Source organism: Bufo gargarizans, chromosome 5 (assembly GCF_014858855.1).
Source record: "Bufo gargarizans isolate SCDJY-AF-19 chromosome 5, ASM1485885v1, whole genome shotgun sequence".
Lineage (NCBI taxonomy): Eukaryota > Metazoa > Chordata > Amphibia > Anura > Bufonidae > Bufo > Bufo gargarizans.
In genome coordinates this window covers 431,546,949-431,570,082 of record NC_058084.1, presented here as the reverse complement: position 1 = coordinate 431,570,082, position 23,134 = coordinate 431,546,949, and the positions used below count along the sequence as shown (strand labels likewise).

Here is a 23,134-nt window from a genome sequence, read left to right as displayed (position 1 = left end):
ATTGCACACTGTGCATTAATCTCGCCTCTGTGCAACATCATCTGGAACTACATGGCGCTGGCGCCTTTCCTTTTGTGTTAACACCTACGCATGTTGTCCCCTTCTGTATACAGGTGTATACAATATCTGCTTTGTTAGGACTTGGAGAAGCCATATAAACAGTATTGGCTACAATGTAGCCCATGTCCTTTTCTTTGTCTTTTTTTTGGATCTGCTCTGTATATTGACAATTGCTCTAAGATGTCACATCCCTCACTGTTTTCTTTGATTTCTTTGTTCTATCTTCTTATCACCTTGTTCTTTTGGCTGTCATACATAAAACATGTCATATTGGCGATTCATCTCTGCTGGATCAGATGAAGAAGCATGTGGTTATAGTTTGAGAAGTGTGTCTGTTTCTATTGCCCCAGTCATCGTTCTGTGCTGGTCCCATTAAAGGAGCTGAGGATGAAGCCTAACGCTTGGTACCTCTGACTCCCAGTGCTCGCTGCCTCCTGTGGTTGTCAAGCATCATTTCACACTCAGTCGCTACCAATTAATTGCACAATTCAAAATGTTTGCCGTTCTTCTCCTCAGATGCAGACAGAAGAACTTGACTAAAAGCTTCTTGTTTTACCTTTTGGACCATTCTAGTGTTTCAAAGAAGCCAACTCCATCCAGTGTTAGGGCGCCTTCACATGCTGCAGATTTGTTGCAGAATTTTCTGCAACTGAAAGTCTGTTCTATTTATTTGAATAGGGTGGTATTCTCAGCTTGTGAAGGCACCCTTAAAGCATACTGGTTGTTTCAGAATAAAAGGTCATATGCATACATGAGGAATAACACTGTCTGCCCACCGTATGACTTGTATCTTGCATTGCCACCTGATATCCCTCAGCAGGTTTAATCTTTAATTTTCAGTTGTACCTGATCCTAGTGGACATAGATTAGCCGCTATGCTATCTCCCATACACTGTATAGATTTGAAGATGAGGTCCTTATCCACTATCTACACCACAATCAGCAGCAGTATGGAGGACACTATACAGTATTGTAATGAGCAGTGTAGATGTGAATCAAGCACTGCGGTGAGGAATAGAAACTTACTAGAAGAAGCACTGTGTTGTTGCTTCTGTCTTCCTCCAGCAGCTCCCCCCCCCTTCCTTAACCATAGACTTATGGGGGCAGCATGTAACCCTGATCCCTCTCATTTCTCAAGGCAGTTTTTAGCTGTAAATTGAGTTTGAAGGATCAGTTAAGGAGAATTGGATCATATGTAGAGAGGGGAGTTGCTATCTTCTATTTGGTTGTTTAACAAGAAGTGCTTTTTTTTCAGTGCCGCTTTACCCCCTCATGTGCAGGTATAAGCTCTATGGAAAGACCTATGGGGCCATTTATTAACACCAGTGTTTTAGCCGCCGGCCTCTACATAACTTGGGCACTTCCCTGCGCCTAATAGCCTTAAGTCTACGCCAGCTCCAGAAACTGGTGAGGAAAATGATAAATAAAAATGGCCTAACCCCCTTTTTTTTTTTTTTTATATAATTACTGGCGTATGTGGCATGGAAGGGGAAGAAGTCGCAGATTCAACCTGTTCTCAGAGTCAGATTACCTTCTGGTATGCCGACGTTTTTTCTGCACATTTTGCAATGTGAACATGACCTCAGTTGCTGTCAATGATCTACTTTTAGCTGTGTTACTTGTTCAACCATTCACTGGACTTTTTATTGGGTACAACAAGTAATATTCCAGTAATGGAAAAGATTAACGTGGAACCATGGTGGGTGTCCGTGTCTGGTTAGAAACTTCTATTGTAGTGGTCATATTTTACATGGTGGTTATTCTAAAGAATGATCAACCTTTTTTTTTTATCAAGTCCATAAACCCAAGTTGGCCATATGGAAATGTATTGTTTTCAACCCATTTAAATGATCTTGTGTTTGTAAGAGGCAAACGAGCTATATAGGATTCAATATGTGTGAGCCTGAGGTTGCCTATAGCCCTTAAAGCTTAGATGCTTAATGTGAAAAATGTAGTCTCCCTTGTTATGATCTTTGACGGAAACAACCAATATCTGTCAAAAATTGTCTGACATGTCAGAAGATGTTGGTAGAGTTGAAATGGTCAAGTTTTAGCATCTTGTGGACCAGCAATCCCTAAAATCGTGCCTGTAAACACCATAATTGCTTGTATACGGGACCAGTGGCTGTAAGCAGCAGACTTCCGAGGACTGCCATGCAACTTTTTTCCCCAACAAATAATATATTAATATATTTATATTAATTATATATATTTTTTGGTCTGGTCATCTAGTTGTCCTTTTCATTTCTATTTTCTAGCAGTCTAGTTGACAATTTTTGGCGTGTCCTGGAATGCTGTCGAACTAAACGTACATGACAAATTTCTCAGTCTTTTTTTCTGGCCTGGTCTCTGTCTTTCCATAATTTTGTTCTTACAAGAAAAAATGATGACATTAGAGCAATTTTGACTAGTTTTGCTGTCCAGCTGCTTAGTCTCCTGCTCAGATGTAGTATTTGTGACATGGCAATTATTTCGGTGAAGCAGACTGCAGTGATACTTGTAAAAGTCCATTATCTCTCCAGATGATTGGTGGAGGAGTAATCAATGGTAGCATTTGATGGAAGGTAACGTGATTATTGCTAGGATTTTTATATTGTCGTGTTTATGGACAGAGTTACTCGATGGGTAAATGCCTTTAACGTAATTGCATTATCTTAGTTGGCGTCTGTATATTGAATGCGTATTACATGTGTACAGTATATATGTTATGGGTTCATCTGCTTTAATGAAGATTTGTGGACTTGCATTGATCAATGTAAAAATGCTATTGATTTAAAAGGCCCTTTGCTCAGAACATGGCATCTGATTTTCGGTAATTTAAAGGTGATCAAAGGAGCCTGTCATCTGCAAAATCTGTTTTAATCATAACCATTCCTTACTTGAAATCCTTGAAAATCTTGGGAAATGCTTTTTCTTTTTTAATCTTAATACCAGTGAGGATTTTGGTGCACCCTGGGCCGTTATGTCGTTGGGTGCACATTTCCCAGCGCCTCCCAGTCTGCATTGATTGCCAGGTCTAGGCTCTCTCTGGATCTTCCCTTTTGGCTCTGAAATCCCACAGCCATCTACTGTTCAGCATATTCGCTGAAGTTTGAGCAATTGCCGCATGTTAGTGATTTCAGAGCCAGGGGAAGCCTGGCCTTGCCAATCAAAGCAGAGTGGGAGGCAACAAACCCATGGTGAACCGAATGGCATGGCCCTGCCCACTGTGCACCTTCACGCTGATTAGCATTTTCCGGATTAGTGGACCAGATTCTTACAAGAAGTACATGTTTGATTTTGGAGATGTCAGATGGACCAATTCAAAAAGGACCAATTATAGGGCCCTAAATGGTCCGGTTTTCGGATGCAGTTTTGGCAGCAGAAGCCAGGAGTAAAATAAAATATAAGTAGTTGTATCGGTCTCTTTACGATCCACTTCTGAGATTGACTTCTAAAACTGCATTCAGAAACCTAATATTGTGAAGGTTCCCTAAGGACTCGTGCACACGGCCGTAGTTTTGGTTCTCATCCAATCCGCGTTTTTGCAGATCAGATGCCGTTCTTGCAGATCAGATACCCATTCATCTCAAGGGCACCGCAAAAGATGCGGACCACATATCTGTAAGTCAGTTCCGTGGCCTCCCCTTATTTTGTGGACAAGTGAAGGAGTAAAATGTAAATTAAATGGCGGCATTCACTCGCCTGGTATCCGTGTACCACTCGGCACGCGCTGGAATTAGTATGCAGCACTCCGCTCTTTATTATACAGGGCGCTTTAGAGATCCATGTCGGTCCAAGATCTTATTTCGCCATCCATGTATCGTCTCTCATCTATCGATGACATCACAGATGCCCATTATAACTTGATTTACCCTTTACAAATAAAATTGTATTCATATTCAGCAATATCTGTGACTACTTTCTATTCTTTTCCCACAATACTTGATTACAATGTTAGGCAAGTCAGTGATAAACTAACAACATATGGATTTCTGGATGCAATTGGTTCTTAAGCTAAGAGGATTATGGAAAAATAATTGAAAAAAAATCCTTAAAATTCAACCACATTTATGATATTTGCCTTCAAAGCAGATTTCTGGCAATTGTATTATTCCAGTTATTGGAATGGAGTTTTTTTTACAGTATACAGTGAGAAATGTGTAATGTATATGTAGTATAGGATATAACCTATAGCTTTACAATAGCAGGTTGGCTGACTTGGTGCCAACCTCTATTGCCTTCTGTGTTAGGGTTTGCTGGTACTTTTGATCGTGCCATGCTTTCATTGACAAGTTTTTCTTTTCTTCCATCTACAGCTTGTCGCTATATATGAAGAACAAGATCCACATCATGGGGGAGATGGCACAAGCGCAAGTTCTACTGGCACTCAAAGCCCAGAAATCTTTGGCAGTGAACTTGGAACGAACAGTATGTCAGCTTTTCAGCCTTACCAAGCAACAAGTGAAATTGAGGTCACCCCTTCAGTTCTGCGAGCAAGTAGGTAGAATTTACTGATTTCACTGGAAATGAGAAGTTGGTTTTGACCGTACCACGATAAATTTAATATGTCTGGAACTTTCTTCTCTAAGATAACACATGTTCTTGATGAATTTGCCGAAGGTTAAAGAACCCTGGTTGGATCTTGGTCCAAATGCCCTCTTAGAGGAATACGATTCGTGGCTTGCTCTTCAGAATGGTTTGTCTTGGTAGGGTAAAACCCTTACAGGGCATCTGTCAGCAGATTTGTACCTATGACACCAGGGATGGATTTGATTTAAATCAAACTGATTTAAATAACTATTTAAATCACTAGTCAGTAAGGCTTGATTTAAATCCATAGTTTTCTACATAAAGACTAATTCTTGCTGGTATAACTTATAATATGCAAGTAGATGAAGATTTTTAGAATAACAACTTTTCATATTAGTTTGACTAGTTGATTCTGTATTCACAGGTTTGTAGAAGTTAGGGTTAAAGAGGACCTTTCACAAAAAAAATAAAAAATTAAACTAAAGACATAGTTACTTAAATGCCCCCGGTATTGCTTCATCATTAATTCATTTTTCTTTCTGTGCCCCCGTTTGTCCGCGCTGCCTCCCGAATATTTCCCGCCTTGTATGCTAATGAGCTTGGCTTAACTGGGCTGGCGTTAAAAGTTCTCCCAGTCGTGCCATCATTCTTCTCCCTGGCACGGAGCGCATCCAATCAGCGCGCTCCGCTCTTAGCCAGGGAGAAGACGTTCCAGTTCTCACGAGATTCTCGAGAACTGGAGCGATTTCATCTATCCGGAGCCGGAGAATCTCACGAGAACTGGAACGTCTTCTCCCTGGCTAAGAGCGGAGCGCGCTGATTGGATGCGCTCCGTGCCAGGGAGAAGATTGACACGCCTGCCAGTTGAGCCGAATGGCTCATTAGCATAAAAGGCGGGAAATATTCCAGGGGGCAGTGCGGACAAACGGGGGCACAGAAAGAAAAATTAATTCATGATTAAGCAATACCGGGGGCATGTAAGTAACGCTATGTCTTTAGTTAAATAAACTAAGCATCTGTGATAATATCTTGTAGGCAGAGAAACTGCCCAATAATCTTACAAAACCCTCTGGAAGAGCATGACATTGTGAATGGATTAGTGGAATTTATTTACCCAAAAAATTAAACATATACAGCCTTATTCTACATAATTAAACAACTAATCTTTATTTCATGATGGAATAACATTTAGATGGTAATATATTTTCCTCAAAAAGCATTTTATATAAAAAAAACTGATTTTAAAATAAAAAAAAAATCAGATTTTTTTTATTTATTTTTTACATCATTGATTTGTATCCACCCTGTATGATACTGGCTGACCTGTTTACATGTGCACTTGCCAGCTGAAGGCATCTGTGTTGGTCCTATGTTCATAGCCCTCATTGCTGAGAAAAGTTGAGACTCTAGGAGAAACTGGGCGTTGATGTTGCACCTTGAGGCTCTGCTCTCTTTTTCAACTCAAGTGCCCTCTGCACTTTGACTTTAGGAGATGTCAGGGCCAGGCGTGAAAACATTTCCCCGGCCTGGCACTGTTAATCAAAGTGCAGAGGGCACTGCTGCTGCAGAGAGAGCAGAGCCTCTAGGTGTAACGACAACACCCCCGTTGCTCCTAGAGTCTCATTTGCATATATTAAAATTTTATTTTTCTCAGCAATGTGAACATGGGACCAACACAGAATGCCTTCAGCTACCAATTGCACATGCAATGTGTCAGCCAAGTTTATAGGGACAAGAAAGAGATTCCCTTCTTAAAGGACTTGCTGGCAATACTCCATGGGAAAATAATACGTAAAGAGGTATCTCCTAGGGAACTGACAACCATCTCAGCTACTGGCATCTTTTGGACGTGGCTTCCTTTGAGTCAAAGTCCAACTTTTTAACAAGCCTCGGGACATGACCATGAAAAATAGCCAAGACAAATATCCATCTGTAGACAGTTGTTTTGGGGGGCTTGCCCCTCATCATTACAGAGTAGGATGCCGGCTGGAGTGAGATGTCTTGGGAGGGAGGCAGGCACTGGCTCTCTCTAAGGACACCAGCTGTGTATGGCAAACCTTTGCCATTGCAAAGGATGAAATCCACAGTGGAGATCTGCAGCATGAATGGACATTTAGCAGATTTTTTGTATGCACCGTGTGGATGAGATTTCTTAAAATCTCATCCACTTTGCTGGTACTGTACAACACATAAAAATCCGGTACTTTAAATTCACGGTGTATATGCAGTGTGTGAACCCACCGTTTTGAGAGGTTCCTTTCCAGCTTCTTTCTGGCTTGATTGACCGGACTTCTTTATATATTTATGTTCAGAGAGAGAGAGCTTTCAAGCAAGATGAATGGAGGGGGAGCCACCAGGAGACACTTCTCCCCAAGCTGGGCTTTAAAACCGTTTTCTCTGAACTGCTGCAGCGTAAAACATTGTTATCAGGGAGACGGATTTGCTGCTGACTGGAGTTGAGGCCGTGCGAGTCTGCTGACAGGTTCCCTTTAAAGATTAAAACTCCATTCAAATTTTCTGGTGGTAGCTTATGATAAAGTTAGCAGGACTCAGTAGCCAAATGTCACCCTATAAATCCTAGGAGATTCTCGTTAACAGTTTTTTCCCATAATGTCACTTTTTGCTTCTAGGTTGTCTACTTGAAATAATAAACTATGCAAGGCTCGGTAAATGTACGTTCATTTAATAGTTAATGGACTAGGAGATGATTGAGGGTTTATATGAGCAGGCTGAAGTGAACGGAGTGCGTGGTGCTCCGAGCTCAGAGCGTAGGTCACAGCGACTGAAGAAGTGCAACCCAAGGAAAATGTAGTTTCTCTCTTACCAAGTGAAATAAATTGCATCTTTTTTGGTCTCGCATTCTAATTTCATTTCTAATATTCTGTCCTTGCTCTTTCCTTTAAGGACCTCTGACTAATTTAGCATGACACAAAAGCCTCCCAATACTGCATTATGAAGACGTTTACGTACCCGGCGTAATTTATTTTAATAGAACAGGGTAAAGAAGATGCAGGCAGCGTATGAATTGCGTCAATGGGCCGTGCTATTAATCTAGGCAGACCTTATTATGTAGTGTATACAGCAGTGCTCATTGTGCTTAAGACTTGTATGATGGCATTTGAAAGGCTTCTGTTTGGGTCCCTGCTGTATCTGGTAATTGGGCGCTGGGAACATTTTTACGTCTGCGCATCCAGCTGGCCGCACATTGCACTAATGATATTGATCCAGATCAGCTTTGGAGATTGGGCATTGAATATGAACATAAGGTGGACATGACTTTTATGGAGTAATCGCACCAGCTGAATGACTAAATGTTAAAGGGGTATTCCAGCACAAAGTGTAGGCTTTCCCCGGGCTGCACAGCCAAGTTAATTCTGTCTTCTGGTTCCCTCTCTATACGATGTACTGTCATACAGTGTACCAATAGTCATACCACACAGAGCGACATAAATAATACTTGTATACAGGTACCTAAATAACAGGGTTAAAGGGGTTGTCACTTCAGTAAATTGCATTTATTATATAGAGAAACTTAATACAAGGCACTTACTAATGTATTGTAATTGTCCATATTGTCTTCTTTGCTGACTGGATTTATTTTTTCTATTACATTATACGCTGCTCGTTTCCCTGGTTAAATCCATCAGCGGTGGCTGTGTTTGCACAGTATAGAAAAATGCACCAGTCTATGTAAGCTCCCACCAGAGAGCTCGGCACGTTTTCCTTTAGTGTGCAAGCACTACCACCACTGATGGATTGCAGGGTGGTCATAACCATGGAAACAAGCAGTGTATAATGTGATGGAAAAATGAATCCAGCCAACAAAGGAGGTAATATGGATAATAACAATACATTAGTAAGTGCCTTGTATTAACTTTGTCTACGTGATAAATGCCACTTGCTGAAGTGAGACAACCCCTTTAAGGCTCATGCAGACAACCTTGTTTTTGTCCGCATCTGATTCGCATTTTTGCGTCTCGGATCCGGACGCATTTACTTTAACCGGGCCGCAAAAGATGCGAACAGCACATCATGTTCTGTCCGCATCCATATGTCTGCAGCACCTGCAAAAACATAAAAAAAAAAAAAAATGTCCTATACATATCCGGACAAGGATAGGACTGTTCTATAAAAGGCAGTACGTTCTGTTCCGCTGAATGCATACGACCAGTATCTGTGTTTTGCGGATCGGAAAAAATGGCTACGCCCATGTGCATGAGACATTATATAGGATCACTACTGCCATACACTGTAAAAATGATTGACAATACATGGAAATACTTGAGTAGATACCGCACAATAACGATGACTCCCTACATAACATAATCAAATAAATGTATATATGTAATGTCTAGAGCAGGGATAGCCAACCTGCAGCTCTCCAGCTGTTGCAACTCCCAGCATGCCCAGACTGCTTACAGCCATCAACCTTCAGCAGGACATGGTGGGAATTGTAGTTTTACAACAGCTGGAGAGCCGCAGGTTAGTCATCCCTGGTCTAGAGGATACTAATCCGTATTCATACAATCCGTATGAATATTGTAGGGATCCCAGGCCTTGGGACCTTCTTCAGTGGTTGATGCGTCTTGTGCAGTTGCTCAGGTCACTGCCCAGGTCCTGGACCAGATACTGCTTAACATGAAATGACTCTTTGCTAAACTTTCCTTGACTCTCTTGTGACCAAAAGTAAAATGTTGCATCTTTATGTTCCATGTTTGCTGTTTAGTTTCCACCTTACTAATGGGGTTGTCCCAAGTTTTTAAATTACTGCATGGGATAGGATTTAGTGTTTTTAGCCGGTGGGTTCTGACAGCTTGAACCCCTGATGATGATGATAATGTTTCCTTTGTATGTATAGAGTGGCAGTAAATCATGCATACTATTGCTCCATTCAGCTCTAGGGGACTGATTGAGTTTTTTAAAATCTGAAAATACTTCAGAACTGAGATTGAATTTTGCGCTGTGGGTTCTAACTCCAGGCTAGGATCACGCACTTATTAATGGCACGTGTTCGCTGGCATGACCACCGCATGGGAGCGCAGCGCAAGTCAGATAATCTCTTTAAGCTGGCCGTGCACATTCAATCTATGTGGGCCAACTATCTCATGTGTACTACCTCCAATGGGATGGAGGTTGAGGGAGATGAGAATCGGGCACATTGGATTTACCACTGCCTGATCCTTTTGTTTTTGGGGAGGTAAGTGGCAGCAGCTTTCCACTCACTACAGTTCAGTGCACAACCGAGCGTGCATATGTATAAAAATAATTGAGAGCAACAGCTGTTGGCCAACTAATTGTTGGGCCTACAGTTCTCTCAAATGTATGGCCAACTTTCCTGCCACTTGAGGCACTTGAGTTTTGGTCAATTAAGTGTGAACTCCAAGGGCCGGGGGGGAAAATCCACATTCTAGCTAAAAATTTTACTGAAATGTTTCTATTCCATGGTAACCTGAAACAGAGTTTGATTTCTTTGCCCCGATACTAAAGGGGTTGTCCAGCTTTAATCCCAGTTTTCAATTCGACTTAAAACAGCCATGTACGTGAGAAAAATAAAACTCACTGACCTGCTCCCCGCCACTTTGTTCCAGTGCCGATGGTCTGGCTCCTTCAGGTCTCCAGTGTGTAAACTTCTGGAGGCGGTGAAATTCACCAGTGCGGCCAATCACTGGTGATGTGGGTCACTTTTGGGTCACATGCTACTTGTGGACAAGTCACCACTGAGGGCAGTGATTGGCTCCACATCAAGCAACTAAGTCTGATCAGGGCGTATTAAGTCCTTCACTGAACACTGTGACACAAACTCACAGCATAATGATTTATAATTCTGTGTGTTCCTGCTCGACCTCAGGTCTAAAGAATTGTACTGATAGAATTTTGTGTACGGTTCAGTACTGGGCAGGAACACACGGCATTATAAATAGTTACAATGCCTTGAGTTCGTGGTACAGGAGCAGTGTTCAGCCTGGGAAATAAAGCTTGTTTCACGGACTGAATACTCTGGAGTGGTGGGGAGCAGGGGTGTTTTTTCTTGAAGTACAGCCCCCTATTGCTGGGTTTCCATGTTTGTTTTTAAAAAAAAATTTATTCAGTTCTTGAAATTCTAGCCAGGATTGGGTCATAATCTGAGGACACATATACAAGAAAGACTGAGGGAAAATGTATCATTCCCCTTATGCCTCATTTTAGTGTGAAAAAGTCACAAATCCTCAGGATTTCCTCATCAAACCTATGAAAAGGGCCCGGCTAATTTATCATTAAAACTGGCGTATATAATGGCTGAAATGGACGGCAGCTCCGAGCTGCCACAGGTTTTATTCGAACACACGGACTGCCCAAGGAGGCAGGTAATGTATAATGAGACCTGTGCCTAGTCGTAAATTACCTGCCTCCTCCGCGGGCACACGACCTACCAAGGCAGAGTCATTTCTACTCTTCAAAAACTGCATCCAAAAACCTGAATGTGGAGGTAACCTGGCCTAATTGAGATGAAGCGCGATAGCAAAGTGTCATCTCCATGGAGCTGTGACCTAATACTTACTAGTCCCATGCTAATTACCGTCTCGGTATATACATTTGCAAGTATTTCTCCTGCCCGTGGTCCCTGCGGTGCCTCTGCCTTATAACTGGATGCTGATGTGTGTTTCTGCTTTTCCCGGGTGTAGGGGGCAGTTCACAGCTGATGATTGTTAAAGCTAGCTGATGTTTATTCCCTGCTGAAATCGGAGTACGAGGCGCAGGTGAGAATTGGCAATCCTAATGAGCAATTTGGCAGATCAAACGGGATGTCAGGCGCAGGGCAGTCCGCGGTTTGCTAATGCGAGCGTTCGTCTCTGTAGCAAATCTGCGGCCTTTAAAAAAAGAAAAAAGGGTAACGGAGACGGTTCTGCAACACGGCCATGTACCGGCAGCTCGCTGCTTCCCTTTTCATATTGCACGCTATTTATTCAGATTGAGTCTTTGGGGATAAAATCTGTTTGGAAACACATTGCTTACATTTACAAAGAGAAATGTGATGAAACGCAGACGAAAGCGTTCCCCCGGATACACAGGGCGTAATGCAAATACAAATTTTGCCGCCACTCTTAACACGTACGACAGGGTTGAGCTGAATGCCTTATTTTATCTTTGAAATGGGTTCCTAGAATATAGGGAATGTTTCGATTGTTCACGGTAATGGGATTTATTTAGCACGTATAGCCGATGATATTCTCCTTACTTTGCTGTATAGGGGAGTAGGCGTCAGTAAGGAGTCATAAAGCCTGGCCGAAAACAAAGAAAAGCCTTTTAATACATTGCATGTAACCTTCGAAGGAAAGACGTTGATTGTAAAAAGTAACCGAACTGCTTTGGTTTTCACTGTAGAGTATATTCACATAGGTGTGCATACTTTTAACAGAATGCTTGTAGATATCTCCATAGGCGTTGATTTGCCTGTAGCTCTCAATCTGCCTCTGTAATTTTGAAGCACAGATTTCATCATTTTTTTTTTTTTTTATATTTGAAGTTTTTTTGGGGGGAGTTGGATATTGATGACCTATAGGTCATCAGTATCTGATTGTGGGGTCTGGCTACCCCCGAACCCCCTCCCGATTAGCTGTTTGAACAGGCGTGGCTGTGGCCTCTTCCTAGGCCAGTGACTTCATGTTCATTGGTCACATAGCCTATGTGCAGCTCCGTCTGTAGAGTATTTTTCGTTGGGAAGACCCTTTAATGCATACATTTGCCATGGTGTGTGTGTGTATGTGTGTGTCTATATATATATATATATATATATATATATATATATATATATATATATATATATATATATATATATATATATATATATATATATTAATATTATATATTTTCCGCCAGATTATATTATAATCCATCTGCATTACAGCCTTATCTTGCCTGGTGTGTCCTCCTCCAAGTAGCCTCTCTGTATTATGTTGAGCTTTGGCAGAGGAAATCTTGGCTCCGAGCAGCGCTCACTGGTGTCCGCCACAACCAGTTGATAAAAATCTTGTTAACTGCTGAGATCTCCAGAAGGGGTTTAGTCGCTTTTTCTGGCTCCAGAATAGCTTTGCGCTTCATCGCTTGGCTTCACATTCATGATTTGCTAATAGGTCCTTCCAGGATGGAACTCGTAATGTGCCCAAATGAAAAGAAGTTATGTCATGAAAGTAGTAAACCTCCTTGGTGAAGGTGTAATAGCATGTATTTCTCTTTTTAGAGTTTTTATTTATTTAGTTTAGTTTAGTTTTATCTGGGTGACACCTAGAACCATATTCATTGGGGGATATTAGAGCTCCTGCATAGGAATAGTGGAGCCTTTACCTGCAGCCATCCATGGAATTATAGCTTTGAAGAAAAGCTTTGCAAAAAATGACAGCTCCAGTGTAAAGTTTTGATTACTCTCCTGCGTTGTTACCCAGCTTTCCCCTGTTCTCAGATCTCTTTGGGATTAGACTGATGTGACATTCAGGTAAATTCGGTTACAAACATTGGCTGTGATTGCAGCTCCAGTATATTGGTTGGCGGTCAGCTTTCTTAGAAACTGATATTTATAAAATTGCTGAAAAGCAGTAACAAGGTCTCTCCTAAAGGCACCCCATAGAGCCCCAGTAGTAATAAGGCCCCCTATAGTTAGTAGTTATAATGCCCCTCTACAGTATATAAAAAATAATATATATAAAGCTCCCCTGCAGTTACCCCTGTAGTTATGACCCCCTGTAGTGCCAGTATGTACAATGCCCCCCCGTAGTGTCTGTATGTACAATGCCCCCTGTATCATAATGCTCCCTCCATATTATAATACCTCCCGTATTATAATGCACCCCCTGAAGTGCTGTGACCTTTATTATCATGCCCACTGTAGTACTCCAGCTTGTATTAAAGTGCCAACCGTAGTGGCCTGCAGTCTATGAGACTTAGCGGCGGGGGCGGGAGCCATTCTCGTCTCACCTCATAGATGCACCATGCGGCCCTGGTCTAAGAAGCTGATGGCAAGTGTGTTGGGAGTTGGACCCCCACTGATCAGGAATCGGTGACCTATTCTGACGATAGGTTATCAATATTTCACTCCTGGAAAAAAAAAACAAAAAAAAACGTAGAAGCTGAAGGAGCAAATTTTTCTGACACCACACACCTGCCATATATATACCCAGGATTTCTCATCCCTCCAACCATATTACCGCAACTTTAAGAAACCACTAATGTTCTGTGATGAAGTTTTCACTTGCCTCTTATCGGTGTCTTCATTGAAGCACTTATCACTTTGAAGTAGTGGCTGGTAACCGGCGTTGTAATTAACTTCAAAGTTTCACTTCAACTTTCCGCGCATATCTTTGGCGCCTCTGCACATTAGCTCCACTTACTGCCGAAAGAGAAGTGTCAGAAAGTGATCAATGACTCCAATTCTTGCCTGTCCCTCTTTACACGTTTAGCTTGGCGCCCGTTTCTCCTTCATTATTCATCTTTCTCTTTTTTTTTCTTTGCCGTCATGACCCGGTTGCTTTTATTAGGTCGAAATAATTCAGAAAGTAAACCATGCGACTGACGCGCTGCTGCGTGTGTGATTATTGTACAGAACAGGCAGCAGCGAGTGGCACTTACAGGTTGGCTGCTTTATTATGGATGTCCCTCCGTTCCGTTGGCGTTGGCAAACCACATATAATTACATGTGTTATTTTCAAAGCCGGGAATAAATGTTCGGCTGGAAATTATTTTCCAGGAAATGAGACTTCAATTGCATTGTGGCCCTTACACATAGATAACCTTGTCCAAATCTGATGAGGAACAATACCGCCGCATATTTGTCTATGAAAAGAGGTTCTCTCTGTCACAAAGATAACCTTTCATCGCAAAAATCTTATCATTCTTATAAAGGAGACGCGGGAATGAAGATGAAAAAACTGACTACGGATGATTTTTTATATATTTTTTCTAAATGTCAAGTCTGTTCATGGGGAGGAGTACGGCTGCCTGATGAACATGTCACGTTGCAGGCCTTTTTTGTTTTGTTTTCTCTCCTTTATTCCGTCTTTGCTATGCTTTTTGTGTTGATCATTGTACACCTTTGGTTCCAGCTGCCTAAATTATTTGCATGAAATTTTGACTTGAATTGTGTCAGAGAGAGCACTTATCATACACCATGTGTATTAGGCCTCATGCACATGGCCGTTGTGCGGCCGTTCCATGGATTGGGGACCGCAATTGCGGATAGCTACCTTACATCTGGTGGCATCAGAGGCAAAGCTTGCCAAGAGCACATTTGCTTATCTTCTAGCGAGTTGTTGAAAATGTAGCATTCCACACATACAATTATGGTAAATGAGTTACAATTTGCACCATTTTTTTTTTATAAATCCATGGATCCTATGACAGTATTGGTAAGACTGTATGAATGTGGTTTCTGAATTGCTTGGTTTATCTCCATCATGCCATACTCAGTGAAGTTTAGAAGATGCCCTTACTGGTGCATGAAACAATGGAGAAATCAGATTCCATCTGTTCTTTCTAGTGCAGATTATGGAAAGTAAGCAACAATCTAATTTGCATTTCCTTCACTTTGTCTCTATTATATAATTATGGTTGAGCCTTAATTGTAATTATAGTTTAGACATAAGGGCTCATGCACGCAGCAGTATTATGGTAGATTTACACAGAGGATTTTGTCTGCGACAAACCTCAGAGTATCCCACTACAGAAAACCACTTTTTTATGTGGGTTCTGGCATGGGTTTTAGTGGCAACCTACTCTAGATTTAGCTCCATTGAATGGAGTCCTAGTGTGATCAGGCTCCCACTGCGGCTTCGCGAGGGGTCCACATTGTAACTGCACCAACAATGGACCTGCACATTCTTGCCGTTGCCTTGAAAACCTTTCAGCAAAACCTCTCTCTTGCATGAACTGCGGCGCAGCCTCCAATTAACAACATTGGGAGCTGGTTTCAACGCTGTTTCGGTCCAGTTTTCGGCACCGAATCCATGCCCAAAATTCTCTGTCTGAACCTGCCCTTATTGTACTTTTTGGTACTACGCCTTAGTAGAGCTTCCATAGAGGGATGTGAGGCCTGTACTGTAATTCTGTAGTTCTTTCATTTTGTTCATGTTTGGCTGCCTTGGTCAGTAGAGAACAATGAGCGGGACCAGACAGCCCGGGGATGGCAGTAATGATGCAACATTATATGTAGCGTATGCCACTTGTTTTAAATTCTAATTTATTTTATTTTTTTAACAAAATTTCAGACTTATTTTTTTCCCAGATAACCACTTTAAATTTTCACGCAGGGTATTTTGATTATTATATGTCTGCAACATGTTATTTCTCTCCATTTCTATCTGTTTTGTTGACACGGGTCAAAACTTCTTTAATAACCAATGAGACACTAGCAACAAAGTACCTATGAGACATTGGGTACCGATTGTCACCATTATACACTCCTAAAGGAGCCCCAAAAGTGGTGTCCTGTGGGACTTGGGCCAAGTCTTTCAGTGCCAAGTGGCTAATGACAGCAATTTGTGCAGTGAATGGAGGAAAAAGCATTTGGCAAGTCTTCAGCACTTTTCCAGCTAGAATTGGACTTGGTGCACACGTTTCCTTGCACAAAATGTTCTTGTACCGTTAATGTTCAGTGATATTGAGTGTTGACTCTTTTGCGTGGCACCTAGACCTTACGAATAAATATCTATTGAACTCTGGCATCCGGTTTTATAGTAAGCAGTGCTGTGTCTTCGATCTGACATTGCTACCCATCTTCTAGTCCATTTGGTGATTACGTGACTTTTTGACTACAGGGAACAGATTTCTTTGTTAACCTGTGAATGTATTGTCTATGGGAACATGGTCTGCAGACCAGACATGAATGAAGAAATTATCTTCTAAGGGTACTTTCACACTAGCGTTTTTCTTTTCCGGCGCTGAGTTCCGTCCTAGGGGCTCAAATCCGGAAAATAACTGATCAGTTTTATCCTAATGCATTCTGAATGGAGAGTCAGTCCTTCAGGATGCATCAGGACGTCTTCAGTTCAGTCTTTTTGACTGATCAGGCTTTTCAGAAAAACGTAGCATGCAGTATTTTTACCTCCGGCCAAAAAGCCTGAACACTTTGACTGAACGCCTGATCAGGCTTTTTTCCCATTGACTTGCATTAACGCCGGATCCGGCCCCGTGTGTTCAGTCAAAACGGATCCGGCTTTTGCATGTTAAACCCGAAAAATGTGAAAAAAAAGTTAAAGTCCATAAATGGCGGATCCGTTTTTTCCAATGCATTTTTCCATTGTGATCGAAAGCCTGATCAGGATTCAAATGTAATCCGTTTTCACACGTTTTTCCGGATCCGGCGGGCAGTTCCAGTGTCGGAATTGAACGCCGGATTAAAACAACGCTAGTGTGAAAGTAGCCTGAGACATGTACATGGAAGAAAGTGAAGAGACTCATGTAATGTTGGAAGTCCAATGTTTTCTGACCTTGGAGTGAAGCTTATAATGTTATCTTAATAGAATATATTATTTTTTTGGAGTCTCGATTCTGGACTGTGAATAAGAAAGTAATGACAAGTCCACATTATTATAGGCCTGTTACGACTGGTAAGTCGAGCGCTTTTCACAAGGCATCTTATATTAAAAGTAGGACAAAAGGAGGATTCAGTTTGTGCTCGAAGGATATGTCCTTGTATCATTTTCTCTGAGTAGTCTGTAATTACATTTAATTCTTGTTGAATTCATTGATTTTATGAATTTTGAAGGTAGGATGTTTGAAAATGTGAGCTTTTCCTTTGATCACTTTAAATATTTTTTTCTTTTCAATGGTTAGGGAGCCTAGTGGAGATAATGACCTAGTATCACGTAATGGAACGTGTATGAAATTGCAAGAATATAATGGAGCTCTTGTAAAAAATAAAAAATTTCGCGGAGAAAGTCCTAATGTACCATGTGCAGAGAAGAAAATAATGTCAAAATGTTGTATGTTATATGTGTAGACATTTATGAAGTGACCCTCCCGCCTAAATCAGCATTGGGCAGCATAAGTAATGCAGCATTGGTGGTCTGGTTGCATTGTCAACTTCATGACTCCTGAGGCCGCTTTAAGTAGGGTATCAGAAGTTTTTAAAATCCCCTAAGTCTTCTTTCACACCTCAGATTCATAGTTCCGGCAGGCTGATCCAGAGAGCTCCGGCAGACTGTTCTCTGCCGGAACAGCCTGACGGTACTACAAATGGATAATAAACATATCTGTGTTGGGGTACTATCACACTAGCGTTGTTTGAATCCGGCGGCCAATTCCGTAAAGAATCCTCTTCTATGTTTGTGTACAAACCTTCTTTCCTCCAGACGCAGAGGATGTCCCCTCGTCACAGTCACAGTCCTGGGGATAAATAGCTGATGGGAGAGATCTCTGTACTGACCCCTGATATATTTATACATAGTAATTAGATCTCCCCTCAGTCGACTTTTTTCTAAAGTGAATAACCCTAATTTTGATAATCTTTCAGGGTACTGTAGTTGCCCCATTCCAGTTATTACTTTAGTTGCCCTTCTTTGGACCCTCTCCAGCTCTGCTATGTCTGCCTTTATTCACAGGAGTCCAGAACTGTACACAGTACTCCATGTGTGATATCAGTTCTTTTCCGGTAGTGAGCCCCTAGGACGGAACTCTATGCCGGAAAAGAAAAACGCTAGTGTGAAAGTACCCTTATGTGGTCACCACCTAAATCTGGCAGGTCTCCTATTCTGCCCTATTTGAAAACCTAACAGAGCCCTTTAAGTTTTGGAAATTTTTCTCTGGGGATAAACATTAAAGGGGTTAAAAAAATAATCCAAATCCCAATCAGTAACTTGTCTTACTGGGCCCCAGTGTCATGGCAGACCTGCTGGTTATCCTCCTGATCTGAAGCAGGTCTTAAGCTGGTCGTACACATTAGGCCTCATGCACACGACCGTTGTTGTGTTCCGTTTCGCAAACTGGGGTTCCGTTGTTCCGTGATCCCTTTCCGTGTGTCTTCCTTTATTTTTGGAGGATCACCAGACATGAAGGAAAGTAAAAAAAAGTCAAGTTTGCCATGCAAATGATAGGAAAAAATGGACGTGGACGACAATCTTGTGTGCCTCCGCGTTTTTTTTCACGGTCCCATTGACTTGAATGGGCCCACAAACAGTTTTCCGTGAAAAAAATAGGACAGGTTATATTTTTTTGACGGACTGGAACCACGGACGCGGATGACAAATGGTGCATTAGCAGAGTTTTCAACGGACCCATTGAAAGTCAATGGGTCCGCAGAAAATCACGAAAAACGGAACAACGGACACGGAATGAAACAACGGTCGTGTGCACGAGGCCTCAGTCTTTTGTTGGCTCAACCCGCCAATTATTGGTTTGGCCGCCCCAATAATGTATGGGGTTTCATCACCTACTAAAAGAAATAATAAACCCTGACATCCCATTCCTTGCCCTCTGCCCTTCTTTCCCTGTCCACCCATTGCCTTTATCTACTTTTTCCTAGGTCCGATTTCTAACCCAAGCGACTTAGGCAGGGGGCTGAATCTGCTTAAAGCGAACAGTCCTGTATGGAGACTTACTTATGGAGAAGTATTGAGCTAGCCAGAATCTTACTCCATACTGATGATGGGCTGGCGTCCCGAAACAGCTGTCTATTGATGGATATTTGGCCTGGTTATATTCCCTTGTGAAATCCCAAGCTAATTGGAAAGTCGGATCTTGACTCATCAGGACTCGTTTTCAATAGGTTACTGGCAAGTTTGTTTTTTTTTGTTTTTTTTTGTTTTTTTTTGTTTTTTTTTTAGAGATACATTTCTGCATAATAGGCATTATAGTAGATCAGGTATGGCCAACCTGTGGCTCTCCAGCTGTTGTAAAACTACAACTCCCACCATGTCCTGCTTTAGGCTGATAGCAGTAGACAGTCTTGGCATGCTGGGAGTCGTAGTTTTGCAACAGCTGGAGAGCTTCAGGTTGGCCATCCCTGCAGTGTATGTTCAACCAATTCAAAGTCTTCTGAGGAGGAGCACTAACTAGATCCTTCATGACATATGTTTGACCACTATGGCTGTTGTAAGAAGGTGGCGTCCACCCAGCTGCCAACCCCTTATGTATTTGAGGACGTCTACGCAAACAGGAGGGGAAGGCAGCCGCCTGTTACACGCGGCTGTGACGACGCATCACTGCATTGGCAGAAGTGACCTCTCATCCAGCACCACATGATTGATCAGATCAGCGAATGCACGCACATGAAAAAATCTAAGTATATTAGTAAGTGCCTTGATGTTAAATCATTAAATCATTGCTGGAATTTTTTGTCCTTTATATTTTTTTAAATCACATTTTTTATTTATATTCATGTATGAGATGATCGGTTAACTGTGAAGTTGGTGATCACAATCATTAATCTCTTTTAACTTAATTGCCATCTTAGAATAAATTTCCCAAATATGGAGTCCGATCTGTTCCACTTGATTTTACACAATTGCTCAGGAGCTTTTTTTTGTGTGATTCTATGGTAGTAACTCCATGTTTAATGAAGATTTTTTATTTTTTTTTATACAGTGAATGAGCATGAGGAATGGCGTGTTATTATAGACATTTGCATGTCACTAACGATTCCTCATTCTAAGGGCAGCCCGCCTGCTGTGCCTCTCTCTAAATTTAGTTTCTCCAAAATGGTTATTTTTTCCCCCTCTAACTTAATTCGATGTAGGCGATTATGGGCAATGTGAAATTATTTTATTTCAGGCTGTGGAGTCCACCAGGTGCAATCTGGGTGTTTTTTTTTTTTTTAAATGTAAGAGTGCAAAAACACGTTTGTATAAAAACATTGCTAAGCGAGGCTGTAAATTTTTGAAAGTTTAGATATAGGCTATACACGGTATGTAGGTTTTATCATGGAGCATTTTTTGTTGAATGCGTGTACAGCACACAGCGTCTTAATTTATCCAATGGAACAGAAGAAACATTTGCTTGAGGTTTTCCTACATGTTCCTGGCTTATGTTCCTTCTTTGATGGCTTTGTGTTGTAGCCAGGCACACTCCTGTGTAGTTGGACCAGATCTGTATGTCCAGATGCACTTCCGATAAACTGTGGCCCGTGCCTGGCGGTCTCTACGGTACGGATGCACTCCAGTTTATTTAAAGAGAACCCAATGTCACAAAAAGTAAATCACAGCCACTCTTTAGGAAGCCATAGGTGTGTATAAGACATCCAGCCAGAAATGTTTTTGTCTTCAGAGTTTATATTTGGGTCGTCTTAGTTAGTTTGCGTCTTCTCTGTCGCTATTTTTATCAGTGTTCTAGCCACATTTTTTTGTGGTTAGCACGCTGACCCATTCATTTATAGATGGCCGCGCACACTTCCATCTATTTTGCAGATCTATGTGGCCGTACTGTAAATTATAGGACGTGTCCTATTCCTGTCCGTATTGCAGATGAGAATAGAGACCTATGGGAGCGAGAAATTTAAAATGCACATGGAAGGTATGCGTATTTTGCAGATTCGTTTTTTTTTTTTTGTTTGCTGAAAAATACTGACACAGCTGTGTGCATGAGGTTTATATGACATTTGGCCATTTTGATGTTCGTCCCATTGTCCCCCTCACAACATGAATCATACAAAGGGTTATCCCCGAGTGATCTTTATATATTTTTTATTCAGTAAAGATGTCCCATTTTTAGGCATTATTTAACAATTTTGGCTGAAATGTGCTATTGACTGTATTTAAAGACGTTCTCCAACCCCTATAATGCCCATCAAAATGCCTGGGCCCCTCATACTCGTCATACTTAACCCGCTCCCTGGGACCCATAGTTACATAGTTAATATGGTCGAAAAAAGGCATAAGTCCGTCAAGTTCATCAAGGGATAGGTGGAGACGCGAATCCCAAAAGGAAGTGAGACTCAGATTTCTACATGTTTTCATAATTATTAATGTCATTTACTTTTAAGAATTCATCTAAACCCTTTTTAAAACTGTCCGCTGTTCCTGCTGTGACCACGTCCTGAGGAAGTCTATTCCACAGATTCACAGTTCTTACAGTAAAGAAGCTTTGATGCTTCTGGAGACTGAACATTTTTTTTCTCCAGTCGGAGGCAGTGCCCCCTTGTCTTTTGGGGGCATTTTACTTGGAACAGTTTTTCATGGTATTTTTTGTATGGCCCATTTATATATTTGTATAGGTTAATCATGTCCCCCCTTGGACGACTCTTCTTAAGACTAAATAAATTAAATTCTTTTAATCTTTCTTCATAACTTAGACCCTCCATGCCCCTTATCATTTTAGTCGCTCTCCTCTGTACTTTTTCCAGCTGCAGTGCGTCCTTTCTATGTTCTGGTGCCCAGCACTGAACTGCATATTCCAGATGAGGCCGCACCAGCGCTTTGTGAAGTGGTAATATTACATCCCTGCCCCGCGAGTCCATGCCTAGTTTAATGCATGACTATATCCTGGTGGCCTTAGAAGCAGCTGATTGACATGGTATGCTGTTATTCAATCTATGATCTACAAGGAAACCCACATTTTTCTCTAAGTGACTCTCACAGTGCCACATCACCTAGGACATATGAAGCACAGAGATTATTCTACCAAGATGCATAACTTTACATTTGTCCACATTGAACCTCATTTCCATGTTGATGCCCAATCACTGAGTGTTCACGTCAGCTTGTAGTATATGGACATCTTCCATAGACTGCACAGTACTACACAGGGAGGCTCGTCGTCACGGATGTTCCACGCGGTGGGGAGATGCAGCGGCGCCATGCAGCCATCAGAAGTGACGCAGGTGCTGGGGAGCAGGGTTAGTATGACCAGTATGAGGAGCCTGCGAATTATAGGGGTTGGATATCCCCTTTAAGACTTGACTCGCTACCAATCACTTATTGGATTTTGTTAAGATGTACAACCAGAGACCTTTATCAAAAGCCTTTTACTTAATCAACCAAGTGCCCGGCTCTTAACTGACTTTTGAGGGTAAAACCCCAAAACAGCTACAAGATGGGTCCCTTTTCCTTTTGTAAAAGGCTCCTGGTTTCTTTAATATAGTTAATAAGATGGCAATGGTCACACATTGACAATAGGGTAGTTACGTCCACTAGGTGGCACAGCAGAGACACATTCTTTATCTTGACAGAGAGCTCATCTGCATATCCTTTTTCCCAGGGAGCATTGCCTTGCCTATAATACCTTTATGCCAGACCAGCCCTACATTCCCATTTGATCCATATTCTTTCAGTGCATTCTGCAATATATATCACCAGATTAGAAGTCGCTCGCTGGACCATTTTTTATTTATTTTTTTCTACTTTAGGATTTTTGAGAAGTCTCAATAATGAATGGCATCACGCTGAACTCGAGAGAGCTGGCAAGACAGGTACAGCCGTCAGTCCAATTTCTATGAATTTTAAGGAGACGGCCTTCGATGATGGGGAAGTTTTGACTGAATAAACAAAAACACAACTTTCACTAATCCTAATTAACATTGCTATGGGGTTTATTCAAAATCTATCTTACATTCAGAGTCAAATCAATATTTACAGAGCATTAGTGCCTCCGAGAATTTGAAACC

General features: G+C 41.6%; 1 protein-coding gene across 1 annotated transcript in view; it reads left to right on the top strand.

Annotated features, from left to right (window-relative positions):
• The window catches only part of PARD3 (par-3 family cell polarity regulator), a 699,053-nt gene that overhangs the window by 168,906 nt on the left and 507,013 nt on the right, over positions 1-23,134 (top strand). The window contains 1 exon segment of the mRNA XM_044295563.1: positions 4,359-4,539. Coding sequence (XP_044151498.1) covers positions 4,359-4,539 — 181 coding nt within the window.